The sequence below is a fragment of the Ischnura elegans genome, chromosome 1, assembly GCF_921293095.1.
Source record: "Ischnura elegans chromosome 1, ioIscEleg1.1, whole genome shotgun sequence".
In the NCBI taxonomy this organism is placed as follows: domain Eukaryota; kingdom Metazoa; phylum Arthropoda; class Insecta; order Odonata; family Coenagrionidae; genus Ischnura; species Ischnura elegans.
The window spans coordinates 103,634,665-103,648,669 of record NC_060246.1 but is presented as its reverse complement, the minus strand read 5'-3'; the positions used below and the strand labels follow the sequence as shown (position 1 = coordinate 103,648,669).

The window sequence follows — 14,005 nt, the reverse complement described above, 5'->3', positions numbered from 1 at the left end:
GGTTTGCTTCTCTATTACATTTTACCGTGATATTCAAGAATAAAATGAAGCCCCATTCGTGTTTGAAGAGAATACATGCAACTAAATGAAGATGCCAAAAATAGGATGGATACTTTTACCAGCCAGTCTTTTGTCTAATTTTTATCTCACGTTTCAAAAGCATTATTTCAGTTAAGTGGAAACAAGTAAATATACGTATCATTGAATATAATGTATTTATTGCCAGTGGACTAAATTGCGAAGAGACAACGGATCATTTTTAAGTGGCTAAATTCACAGATATTACTATGATGAATACGCACTATTTTAGTGAGTAACAGCATATAATACGAAAGTGATTTCACCAAGCATGGAATTGTACTAAAAGATGAAAGATGTATTTGAATAAGCTTTCACCTGAGAAGAGGCTAGTTCAAGGTAGGATGTGTTATGGTTTAGTTTTCAGCTCTCACTGATCTTAATGGATAATAACAGAGTCATTTCTTTAACAGCTACGCGGAAAAATATTAAAAATTGTATTACTCGAGTATCTAATGGCTTCAAGGGTGGATTAGACTTCGATATGTATAAAATCTTCTCGGGATACCGCGCGGGTAAGATTATGTAAGAGCGCCAAAGAAGAAGAGAAGAGAGATGAGTTGATACATGTTGTTCGCCGGGAAAGTGTAAAATCTTACATAGACTTCGGTAGTCCTCATAGCAATCAGGAGTGGCGTCCTTTTTTTTTCAAGGTTCGCAGGATTATTATCAGTGGAAGCGCCACCTTTTGCGCTGGGTAACTCTTTTAGGGGTAGCTAAAATGGAAAGGAGTTTATTTTAAATGATGCACGGGCAAAGACTAAGTAAAACTTCTCGAAACGCAGGAGCAACTAATTTATTGCCGCAGTGGCCTTGTGATCTACTTTTATTTGAAACTGGGAGTGAAATGCTTCAGTGGACCTTTCTTGTTCATGTAAGTCACTAAGAGCTAAGTTTACGCTGTTCCTCATGGTGTTTCCATATGAAAGATCAAAGGAAAGCATTACTAAACTATGAAATACAGGACTCGTGTAAAATTAGACCGCGGGACCTCGTACCGGAAACCACTAATAATTAAGAAAGTGACGTTATGTCTTTCAAAATATTTTAATTTTCCGGTTATATTCCTCTGATATTGACCAAATGAGTCGCTTAAGAAAGTCGTGACAAGTCCGTTACTAGAGGAATTAGCGGGTCGATACCAAATGGGAATTTGTGACGTTACGAGACTTCGCTGCTCTCCTCCACGTACCATTATTTAAAAGATCATTTATCACTTTGGTCACGACGGTGTTTTCAATTTTACCGACAAGCATCCTTTCCGTTCGATACGAAAAGCATCTTTCAAAAGGCAGAGACGCCATTCTAGAACACAGCGTGCAGCAGCACCTTCCGGACTCGTAAGATTTTTTTATTTCTGAAACTAGTTTCACAACACTTTTGGTCTCGTTAATTATGTGAAATATTCTTTTTCTGTCAACTATTAGTCATATTTCCTAAAAACGTTATCTATTCTAGGATTGAAGTTGTGTGCATCACTTTAAGTGTTTGCTGCTGCTGCATGTGGGAAAGATAAGAGATGGTTTGGATTGACTTTAAAATCTGAATCATCTGATAATATCCTGCGTTTTAACCTTTAAAGAAAACGGTTGTGATCCACGGAAAATTCAGTTACAAGCAACGTCGTGAGTGAGTGATCGTTTCTATCACGGATCGATTCTTGAGATTGTCTGCGAAAATTTGGAACGAATTCTTAGGTTTTACCGCATCGCAATACTTTTGTCTATAGGTTTTATTTTATTATACTTGGAAGAAAATTTTTGTGTTTAGCAAACTAACGCCAATCGGAGTGAAAGGACATTAAATACGTATTAGGTGAGTACCAGTTATGAAAATATTTATTGGTTCTTTTCAATCTAAAAAGATTAAACTCGTACAAAGTTAAAATTTTCAGGAAAAGCGAAATATAAACACCGTAAAAAATGAAGTTTGGAGAATATTTGCTCGAAAATATTTCACCAAAGTGGAAGGAACAGTACTTAGACTACGAGGTAAAAACGTAACCAGATTTAATTAACATTTCAAATATTACATTTAAGATAAACATGTAACAAAATAACTATATCTTAGGATCTATTTGTAATCCCTAATTATTAATCAGTTTACTGAGTAATAATAATCAATCTATCTCGGCCAATCCATCCATCTATCTCGGACAAACAAAGCTATTCGAGTGTGATTTAATTTAGAATATTTTTAAACGAACTCATTTACTCCTAAATTAAAAGAATGAATTTTAAAACATCCAAGTAATGAAAATTGTTCCCTTTATGAGAAACGAAATGAAAAGTTAATCTAAGTCAAATTTCTTAATTTGCCAGTTGTGTTCTTTTAATATTTTCCAAATGAATCGCTCAAAAAACTCATCAGAAATCTGTTATTGGAGGAATCAGCAGATTGATACCAAATGAAAATTTGAGACGTCCCCAGACTTTTCTACAGTTCTCCTTCTTCCCGTCGGTTGAACGGCTTTCAATGTAACTCTTCAACAGTGAATTTGGCATAATGGATTGGGTGTAGGCACTGTTTAGTCTCATAGACTCTCTTTCATTAATTTGTTCTGCATTTTTTTATACCCTTGAAGTATTAATTGTACGATAAAATTTATGAGCAATTCTTGGTCTATTGACGTGAGTAATGAAACACAACAGGAGCAAGAGGTTTCAGGCGACTTTTGCATACATTTAAGAGCAGTGACGTCATGGAAAAATTAGCAGTGCTGGAACGCACTTTCCTTAACTTTTTTTAAAAGGGAGATATATTACTTTGTGTTTTGTTATTACAAGTTATTATTTAAATTATATTACAAAATTTTTGTCTTGGTTACAAATGTATGTTTCAGAAATTTTAGGCAGCGAAATTGATAAAAGTGTTATTTGACTATTATGTCTTTTGTTAACCAGTGCCGTAAAGGCGTTTCAGCGCGTTCAGGCTCCATGACACCACTATTTTAGAGGTGATGAACGAGTAATTGCGAGGTATTACGTATAATTTTGTAAAATATGACGCTTAAGTACATTTTTGAGTAGATAGCCATTTGAATGGCAACAGCATACATTCATTTTCATTTTATGCAGCTTACCTTAGTCGTAAAACATAAGTAAAAGAGCTATCTGGCCAACTATGCAGAAAAGATCGAACATGCGGCGTTCCACAAAATTGTCACTGAGATGTGACTCCAATCAGACCAATTTATAAATTTATTTCCGAGCACAAATTGACATTCCTTGGCTTAATACAAAATATTACCTTAATACTAAACCGCGCGCTAATTATACTAAATACAGGGGATTAAGATCATATTTCAACGTTATGGGGAGCAAGAACAGGTAAGTACTATACCCTTTGACTTAAGAAAAATCTTGACAATAGAAAAGACTTACGTATGAAACATTTGTTAAACGAACCAGACCTATTAAGTGCTAGTTTAGTTTAAATAATTTAATTTTATATACAGGTGTATATTTTGATATGTTCCCACAGTGATATGCCGAAGGAATAAATAATGAGGTTTTTACGTTTTTAAAAGCAGTTTTTTTTTACCTCAATCTCAGATTTACGGAGTTATTTTTGTGAAAGAGCCAAAACTATGAAAGATAAATCAGATATAATTTTGAATACGATAGTTTATTCAGAAAGACAGATATCCATTTTATATCGATACAATTAAGAGCCACAATCATTTTATTAATAGTATCACAAACTTGAATTGCTAGGTTCTTTAGTGGTGATTACCTATGCAAAAAAGGAAAAAAAAAGCTCCATCAATACTCGTTCATCCTCAAAACTCAACATAAATGAAAGTAAATTGACGACGCAGATATGAATACTTCTATCATAAATATTTTCCAGTCAAAATGTATAAACTGTGAAATTATATCGAAGAGGTTTGAATGAGTAGATCATCTCCATGAGTTGGCAAAGTTCTCTCTTTCCTCTATCTTCAGTTAACAATTTTTGGAGAGATTTTCCGTGGAACTTCAGAATGCCGTTTAACATTCTCATTTGTTTGTAATTGAGGTGAATTGGTTTGCAAATTTCTCGGTTGTTCACTGAATTGCTGCAACTTGACAACATGGAAAAGAGTATTTCCCTATTTTTTGTGAATTAAAACTTAAAAATTCTCCTCGAATTTAAATTTCAATTGTGAGTTTCATACACTCAGTTTAGAATTGATGATCGCAGAAGATATTTAATATTTCAAAGACCATTTTTAATTTTTTTCTATAATTTCATATCATATGAGGAGATGAGAAGCCAAGGGGTAGAAGTGATTTTTTTCCTAAACAGAGTTAGGTACAGAAATTAGGAACAGAGAACAAACGAGATCAATTAGATATTCAGTGGTGCATTTGATTTTCCACTCAATGTCAGCGCATAACTCACTCACTCACTCGTATCCCTCAGCCACCTAGTTTTTGTATATTTATTCCATTAATTCTATACCAACAATGTTTAGAAAAAAAATAACTTGTATTCCTGGGCTCCTCTCCCCCTCGTATAATTTTTGTTCAGTTAAGGCAAAAAAATTCCAAAAAGCAGAAAATTTTATTCAAACGAAATAAAGTATACTGAATAAGACTCTCTCTCTCTCTCTCTATCAGTCGGTTTTAATTATTACCAGACTCATAAATGCGCTTGAAAAAAATAAATTTCTTCAAATAATATCCAGGGATTGAAGAAGCTACTCTTCGCAGAGGATAATGAGAGATCATTTCTTGGTGTGCGTAAATCATTAGCAACTAGCAGCGGAAGCTCTACCTTTTACAATGATTTCTTCCATATCTGTCAGAAAGAATTGTCCAAAGTTGATCTTTTTTACTCAGGTAAGTTGAAATTATGTCATAGTAATCATATAATACTACTCAATTTTTAGTAAATGACTAAATATTTTAAAATTCTGCCGTAAATCAATTTGCAAAGACATGTTGTGCATTGCTTCGTCTGAATTTGGATTGGAAAGAACACTCATGTCTCACATATTTTCCACTAATGATATTTTTAGTGGAAAAAACTGCCCTTCGAGGATAGTTAGCACTCGGCTGCTGACCGGAGGATCCTGGCTTAGCAATTAGGCCTCGCCTCTGGACAACTTCATGGTTTCTCTGAGTGGTATTCAGAGAAACAAATGAGTGACAATCTACCTCGGGTGTGGTTTTCTGGCTGACTGTATTTTCTGGATAAACCTAAGCCAGCTAAGGCAAAGGAAATGACCTCCCTTACGCATAACTTCATGCTTCTGAAGGTTTATCAAAAGGTGAGCTCAACATCTCACCTTTTAAACAAGTTTACATGTAGCATGCTACCAGCGCACTACTTATCATATCGAATCACATCGTCAAATAGCCCATGTCATTGTTGAATTTTAAGTTTTATACTATCTACACATAAAAAACTATTAATGGGGACAACTTACTGAGATTACTGAAAAAAAAACAAGAGAGAACGAAGTAATTTACAAAGGCCATCTATATAATCTATTCAGTCCATTCAATCAATCGTGTTATCATCCTATTGATACATTTTCTATACTTTTGGGAAGAGTGTGCTCGTTGGTAAAATTTTGAGTTTCCGTTGCTCTGGGTTAATTGATAAATATTTATTTTATGCTAAAAATAGACCAAATCATAAAATTTTTATACATTTCCTTCAGAGAAACTTGCAGAAGCCAAAAGACGATTTTCAGAGCTTGAATCGGACCTCCATAAATTATTTGGTGACAGAGTTCGGGAAAAAGGAGACAGATTACCACAGCTGGAGGAGAAGTCACCAGAAAGGAATTCAAATATCCATGACTCTGAGGGAATCACATCGCCAAGGAAAATCAACGAGTTAAAAATAAATTATTATGATTTTTACTCCTTCCTCATCGATCTTCAGAACTACCAAAGTTTAAATATTTTAGGCTTCCAGAGGATTCTAAGAAAATTCAACAAGGCAAGAGCATAAATGCTTTTTAGTCATAAGTAACTATGTGGCTTCTCATGATCATAATAATAAGTGTAACAGCTGAATAATGGTGCTGCGCAGTTGAAGTGATTAAAAATTGAGACAAAGATGTGATTGTTTATAATTTAAAAAAGGAACTGTTGATATTTGACCAAGGCTTAAAACATAGAAAATTGAAATAGTTTCACTCATTGAACTTGAGCAAGATTTAACTGTTTTAGTAAGGAGACGGAGCAAATTTAATATCACCATTTTGTACGTATTTGTATGGTGTGAATGCTCGAAGTCACAGTCGAACACGACGGTTATCATACTGAGAGGGAAATATGGACAGTTATCCTGGAAAAGAAGCTCTTCCCTCTCTCTAGTTTTGGCTTGATTTTTTGTGTGCGGGACTCGAGTAAGGAAGTACCTACCTCCTGTATGTGCTAATTTTTGGATTGTTGGTCAAGCACCGAAAAAAAGATTAAATAGACAATTTAGTGATTAAGTTAGGGTTTTATAGAAGATAGCTCAGCAAATATATCAATTACCGTCACTGTATTGCACTTCTTTCTTCAGTTGAGCTGAAGGACAATCGATTTTCATTCTATCCTTGAAGTCCTTGGCCTTCCTCTCACATCTCCAATTAATTAATATTCTCTTCATTACGGATTTCAGTAGGGATCTATTATCTCAGATGAAGCTCTATGCATAGCTTCTGCACCTTTTTATGCCCTCGAGCAGATTTATCTCGTCCCCCACCTCGCTTGACCTCTTCAGGCAATATTCCTTTTACTGTTCATCCATTTTATCCTGTTAATATTACTCTATGCCCGCATTTAATACTCCTCTCGGCTATTCTCATCTGTTTTCTCAGCGTCCACGTTTCTGTCCCCTCAGCATAAGACACTTTGCTAGCATTTCCTCTACATTCTGTTCCTTCAATCAGGTTAAATTAATCATTAACTTTTTATTAATCACCAACCTCCTTTACCATCGTTAACCTCTATCTAGCAGCCTTATTTTTGAGTCCGCTATCCTCAGACGTGTCTTTCTGATTAAGTTTTCAGTCATAAGCACGTAAGCTTTCTGACCTTTACCTAGAAAATCTTGCTGAAAGTTAATAGCTCCACGAAAATAGAACTTTCTAGTATTTCATTACTTAAGTTGCAAGGTAATTTATATAACTGTTAATGAATGATATTTTTTAATAATAATAGCAAGAAAAAATCTAATTAATGTATTTTTCATAACTTCATTACTGTTGAAGCTCTGGGAAACTAAATGGATTTTACTCTTTCATTCGACTATCATAGAACAAGATCTTTAATAAATAAATATATAAATTATTTTCAAATTGATTCATGAAGTCATAATTAGATAATTATATTTTTCGGAGAGTCATTACTTTTCAGAAGGCTTTCAAGCTAGCTTTTGGTGAAGTCAATTTGAACATGAGATGAGCACTACCGCAAAGCGTTTTCGCTACAGATTGTTATCGGTGAAGATAGCCCCTCCCCACTTCGTTATTCGAATTGGAGGAAACAGGGGATACAAGAAAGTACGAAACCATCCAGAAACGGAGCCTGAAAAGGAAGTGATATTTTACCTGATAACTGGATAGCATTGGATTTGCAAAAGTTCCATCATAGGAGGAGCTTTGCTCTTTCATGTGAGCTTTAGAGAGGTATCGAAGTGCCTAGAATTCAGGTTTATTGGCCTTACTTGATGCTGCGCTTTAACGTGATCCACTCATCATAGTAGAATCATTAGCCGATATGTAAGCATAAAATTACAAATTTATCTCAAATTAATGTTCCAGATGAGCAGATTCATCACAGCCAGAAATATTTTTAAAGTTAATCCGAAACTATTTCCGTAACCTCAGACTTCACGACCACACAGGTTGGGATTCTATTCAAGGAAGATATATTAACAGTTACAAAGTGAAGGAAAATATATTTATCTATCAGAAGAAAAAATCTCCGATTATATATCCAGTAAACTGATAACATATCACGTTCTGAAACTTAATCTAAAATAGAATAATTAGGTATTAATTAGACCCGTGGCATAAGTCGATTTCGTGAGTAGTATTTCCAGCTGTAGTTAAAGGTCGATAAAGATGAAATTAATGGAGAGTTGAAGCTAGTTGATTTGATTCAAGTGATAAAATATAATCCAGAGTACAGCGAGTTAAAATTAATAAAAATAGTACCTAAAATATGGAAATACAGCTTTTGTCTCAATTTTTATCACCGAATCGTGTGCTGTGATGGAAAAAAACCTTTTATTTGGATTTTGGAGTCTAGCAATCAGTAATAGCAAGATTTTTTGATGTTTTCGTTGTTAGTAACAATAAAACTCACAAAATTATAAAATGCTAAATAATAAAATAAGAAACATTGATTGAAAAACCTACGCACCCCACCAGCACAGTAAATCTATATCGATTAATGTGAACATTACAAATGTTTTGATTTTTATATTAGAAATTAAGCATTAAGTAACATTGGTATATCTTGTCTTTTAAAGATATTTCAAACCGACTCTGGAACTAACTGGTACAAAGATAAGGTTACATTCTCAGCATTTTACTCCAATGAAGAAACACAAAAGTTAATCAACAGAACAGAGGAGACTATTTCTGATAGATTTGAAGGAGATGATTACGACAACACCATTAAAAAACTCCAAGCTCATCCTCCTGTCGATGAATACACGAAATGGTGTATCTTCAGAGTTGGGCTTTACGCCGGGTGCTTGCTCATCTTGCTACTTATCGCCGTGATATCAGGTAATTGGGAATGTAATTAAAGACATTTTATTGGGTAAGGTAGGTATACATGGGGAATTAACGAATCATCCCGCTTGCCCCCCACCGCAAATGACTTTCCCTCAGCAATTTGCAAGGAAGACTTATTCTCTTCAATCTATCAATAAATCCTCTTCTTTCTTTCTCCATCCCCACTTATCTAACTTCCCCGCTTAACCTTTCTGCCACAGTTTTTTAGCATTCCCTCCCCTATCGGTGCTCGTTTCATCCAAACCCTCTGTCTCTCCATATCTCATCCTGAAGCTTTCTCTCCTCGCCCACCATGTTTAGCCATTCGTCGTTCCTCGATGTCAGGCACTTCACCATCCACATTTTCATTCACATCCATATCCCGAACGCCTCCTTTTTTCTCATTCTCTTTTCTCAGCGTCCAAGTTTCCGCGCCGTAAAGTGCTACACTCCTGATCTAACTTTTTACTATTTCTTTCAACACTCGTACACTCTTACTATAAACGCCGTCTTTGAATAAATGATTCTCTCCGTGATAGCCAGGCTACTTTTTCCGTTTTCCTCCATGTGCCGCCCAAATTGAGACAGTATACTCAAAAATTAAAATAATTGATTTTTATGTTTGGTATTTGAATGTTTCAGCAATTTACTACAATGGAGGCGAAGACTGGCATGTGATTATACGCATCCATCGAGGGCCGTTGGTGTTGGTGGAAATGACCTTCTTCACAGCGTTTAACTTTGGAACATGGCAAAAGTACAGGGTGAACCACATTAGAATTTTTAACATGGACCCAAAGGATCACTTGAACAAGTACGACGTCCTAGAAATCGCTTGTCTCTTGGGAATCCTGTGGACGCTAAGCATTCTGGGATTTCTGCACGCGTCTTACCTCCAAATTCCTCCTTATGTATTCCCTCTTGCCATGTTCCTCTTCGCCCTCGTCATTTTACTCAACCCTCTTCCCATTTTCTGGTACAAAGCTCGTGTTGGATTTCTCAAAATTTTGGTGAGGAAATATTCTTAATTTGTCGCAGCTTTTACTAATAAATAAATTGATTAAAATGAAATCGCATTTCAAACATGCCGGTGTTGATTGAATTTCTCAGGGAAGGACCCTAGTTTCGCCATATTTCCCGGTTTATTTCACGGACTACTGGTTGGCAGACCAAATGATAAGCTTGTGGCTTGGATTTATGGATTGGCACTTCTTCTTCTGTTTCTATATACACATTGATAGCTGGAGTGCAGCTGGAGGTAAAAAATTATATCGTGATAAGTTTCGTTCAAAACCAAATACAACATGTCTGGTTTTTCACTTTGTTGCCATAATTATTTGATTGATTTCAGATACCACAAATTGCGTGGAACATGCTCTTATTTCAAGATCTGTTGCTGCATCCATTCCTCCAGCCATTAGATTCCTCCAATGTCTTAGACTGTATAGGGATACAAAATTAAAATTTCCACACATTGCCAATGCTGGAAAATACAGCACAATGCTCGTCGTGTTCACATTCCTGGCTCTCTTTAGGATAAAAGAAGGTATGAAATCATTTTTATTCTACCCAGCGAGTGCAATACGTTCGTTAGAGATAATTAAACCTTGAATTTAACGCAAGATACAATACTTGGTCAAGAAGCACTCAGAGAAATTAAATTTTTAAATTTACGGGTGGAAATTGATGTGATAGAAGGGATTTTTTTCAAGGTTCAACGGATAGCATGTTTTCTTTACAGGTGACTATTCGTCCAATTTATACAACCCCTACTTCGCTATGTGGGTCCTTGCTAGTGTTATAAATGCAATATGGGCATATCTCTGGGATGTCATCATTGACTGGGGTCTTTTTGACACATTCAGAGGGGAGAATAAGCTTTTGAAAGAAGAAAGGATGTTTCCTAACAAGGTAATTCACTTAAAATTAAACGTTTCTCCATTTATTATTTACAGCAGCTCTTTCGTGATGATGGGTCGTCTTGTAATTAACAGAGATATTGTGACACATAACAATAAACTAACTCAGCTACTACGTTGAGGAAGAAAGACAACTTGTTTTTTTAACATATTTTTGCTTACATTCATTCGATCGATTTGCTCAGAAGTTTAAATCATTTTATGTTGTGATATATGGGTATTCCCATCCATTTCATTGCTAAATTTGTTAGCGCTCTTTCAAGGTTACATACGATATTATATAGCTAATATCAAGTATGACATGTTGAATCAGAGGCATATCTAATCGGAAACTGGGTGGGAGGTAAACTTTACTGGGACCGTAAGCTATATGCAATGTAATTGTTTGGTAATGAATGAATACTGTTTTTACAACAGTAAGAAAATGTACCTCTATCTTTATCACGTTCATTCAATGTAGCGAATTTTAACGGGGTATAATTAAAATATACCTTTGCATATGAAACCAAAATTGGGTCATTATCACAAGTATCTCTCCAGTTCTCCGGTTATTCAGGATTTACTGTCCTTCGCAAATTTGCGTCAATCAAAAGCTTTGGTTCAAAGGGAAATTTCAAAGAAAACTTATTTCGGTACGATTATTTTCCCCAAATTTCCTTTTCTTCGAATGAAATAAGCAGGATTGAGAATTTTATTTTCAGAAAATTTTAGGAACGAATGGATCACTGAAACTGACTCAATATTCATTCATTATTCGCGATGGGAGGTTCCGGTTTCTAATTCAACTGTCAGTTATCGTATTCGGTTGACGGCGAGTAGAAGACTCCGATCGTAACAATAGGCATGTAGAAAAACTAAGGTAACTGACCCCAGGTCACTAGCGCCGTTTTGGAATATTTTGGAGGATTACCGACAGAAGCTATTTCAGGTGCTCTTTGCCTTTAAATCATTTCCTATGTATGAAATAGGATTCATCTAAAAAAATAAGTACCACAGGCAGTCTCTAACTCAGGTTTATAAGATGAAAGCGTTAAATATCGCGGGCACATGAAGTTGATAGCTTTAATAATCTTACTTGGAAAAGAGATCCATATTGATTTGAGTGGAATATATTTCTTTTTAATGTACTGTGGAGGGTTATTTTACTAATTTTGGCTAAGCGTGAGAAATTTTAATTTCTTCAAGTACAATAACTGCTCCTGTGTACTCGATTGCAAGTATATTTCAAAGTTTCTATTGCATATTAGGTACATGAACCTTCCACAACATAAATTTCGATTTCATCTCCCATTAATGAGAGACCGATATCTTCTCCATTGTCGCTTGAAATTAAATATCTCTCAATATTGTTTTTATCAAACGAGAGACAGATTTTTTAGAACCATTTAGTAATCACCATACGAGTTTCCAAGTGTAATTAGCTAATTATAATGTCGTCCTCATGCTTTGAGGTTGAAATAAATTTGTAATATCGTGCATGGACCGCAAATTCGCGTACTGCTATGGGAATATTTTGATTTCCGATTTTTATTTAAAAAAAGAAATGAAGAATTTCGTTCATCGTTATAAAAATTTGTTCCCCTACTTAATTAAAAATGCAATCGACTAATCTGCTGGCAACACTTAAATTTTTAAAATTACGCATCATACATTTGAAAAAATTGGGAGTTTTTATTAAAAAAAAAACACCATTAGTGTTCTTGTAATTAGTAACATCCATCAAAATTCTGTCCTTTTGTTAGAAAAATGAGAGCATGATAATATTTATTTGCGTTTATTTTAACCAATTCAATTTGCTTTAGGGTTACTACTATTTAGCTATCGCCGAAGACTTCATCCTAAGATATAACTGGCTACTGCTTTACTTAATGACACAATCCGGTTATGCTAGTTTGGATCTGATGTTCCTTATCCTTTCTCCTGTGGAAGTATTCAGGTTGGTAAAGAATTTAAATTTCAAAATCTAAAATCAAATGCAATTGTGTGTGGACTTATGTTTTAATTATACACACAAAATATTGTCTAATCCTCAACAGGCGATTCCTATGGAATTTTTTCCGTATGGAAAATGAGCACATTAGGAACAAAGCAAATTATCAATCAGTGCGACGCATTTTGCTGACTTTACATGAAGACCCTGGTATAAAAGTTCATTTTGACAACGATGAGAACAGCAAAGGACAGTGCAGAAAAAGGGAAACAGCAGCAGTGAAAGAAAACAATGCAAAGGATAATGCGCCATCGACTATGAAAAAAGGTTTGTCCAGCTCATATCTTCAATGAGAGAATGATTGCTGTATACTTTCAGGTATTCAATTTTTTTAGATGACTTGGATATAGTCCCTGACTATATTTTACAGCTAATGTAAACGTCTATACCGTCATTATCAAGACAAACAGATTGTCTTGATAATGACGGTATAGACGTTGAACCTAGTTGGCAGCAAATAATTTTTAAAAAATTGTGGAACAGTACTTGCTTTCGTTTCACTATGAACAAATAGGAAAAGTCACATTAAAAAAATTTACTTTTCTCTACAATTTATATTTACGTTGCCGACTTATTTAGCTTTTCCATTATGTGTAATTAAATTTTGAATTCAATCAGGTTGCATATTAAGGTTTAGCTGCACTTCTTGCAATGCTAATTTAACGAATTAAAGCGACGAAAGAATAAAAAAAGTCGGATGAAGAAACACCACCTACAGTAAATAATCATGGGGATTCCTTTTTCGTGATGACGTACTGAGTTATTAACAATTTCTGTTGAATTGAGAAATGAGACAGCTCGAAAATGTAATTGCATCTGTGGACCTCCTCCACTAGGCAGTTTATTTCATTTTTTTTAAATAAAATATTAGAGAATAAATGTTTTAGTATTAAAAAAACTCGGGTCTGCAAAAATGTGTTATTTATAATTAATGTAATAAATAAATATTTTCACAGCAATGACGCAAATACTTCCAGTAAAACTGATGAAAGGAAGCTACAAGATTGAAAAGGACGGAAATACGACATCAAGAGTTGGATCAAGGGGGATATTTGTAGTGAAGCCATGGCAGGAATATCAGTGAATCATCATTTGAAAAAATAAATTATCAACATTTTTATATAATTTTATACTTTTGAAATTTATTCGGGAATAAAAATATTTAAGTAAGTTGGGTAATATTTATTTGGTAATATATATAATGCACATACACATTGGGTAATTAACATAATTGTAGTTTGATTGAATGCTTTCCCGGCGAATAATGTGGGTAAACTTTTCTCGGGATTCCCACCGGGTTAA

General features: G+C 34.7%; 1 protein-coding gene and 1 long non-coding RNA gene across 3 annotated transcripts in view; one reads left to right on the top strand and one right to left on the bottom strand.

Moving 5' to 3' along the window:
• The window catches only part of LOC124167539, a 118,301-nt gene that overhangs the window by 31,719 nt on the left and 72,577 nt on the right, over nt 1-14,005 (bottom strand). The window lies entirely within an intron of this gene.
• Nucleotides 1,314-13,849, top strand: LOC124167389 (xenotropic and polytropic retrovirus receptor 1 homolog). The gene is made up of 13 exons (XM_046545409.1): nt 1,314-1,418; nt 1,537-1,893; nt 1,973-2,069; nt 4,751-4,904; nt 5,732-6,015; nt 8,545-8,806; nt 9,437-9,804; nt 9,905-10,052; nt 10,146-10,340; nt 10,536-10,705; nt 12,516-12,649; nt 12,750-12,970; nt 13,660-13,849. The coding sequence occupies exons 3-13, from the start codon at nt 2,001-2,003 to the stop codon at nt 13,785-13,787; spliced, it is 2,133 nt and encodes a 710-aa protein (XP_046401365.1). The 5' UTR covers nt 1,314-1,418; nt 1,537-1,893; nt 1,973-2,000; the 3' UTR covers nt 13,788-13,849.

What these genes read in the sequence shown, in the direction of transcription:
- LOC124167389 (XM_046545409.1), top strand. Translation starts at nt 2,001, where the DNA reads ATGAAGTTTGGAGAATATTTGCTCGAAAATATTTCACCAAAGTGGAAG. An exon ending in TTCTAAGAAAATTCAACAAG is followed by an intron (nt 6,016 to 8,544) that starts GCAAGAGCATAA and finishes TGTCTTTTAAAG; the next exon opens with ATATTTCAAACCGACTCTGG. An exon ending in TCTCCTGTGGAAGTATTCAG is followed by an intron (nt 12,650 to 12,749) that starts GTTGGTAAAGAA and finishes AATCCTCAACAG; the next exon opens with GCGATTCCTATGGAATTTTT.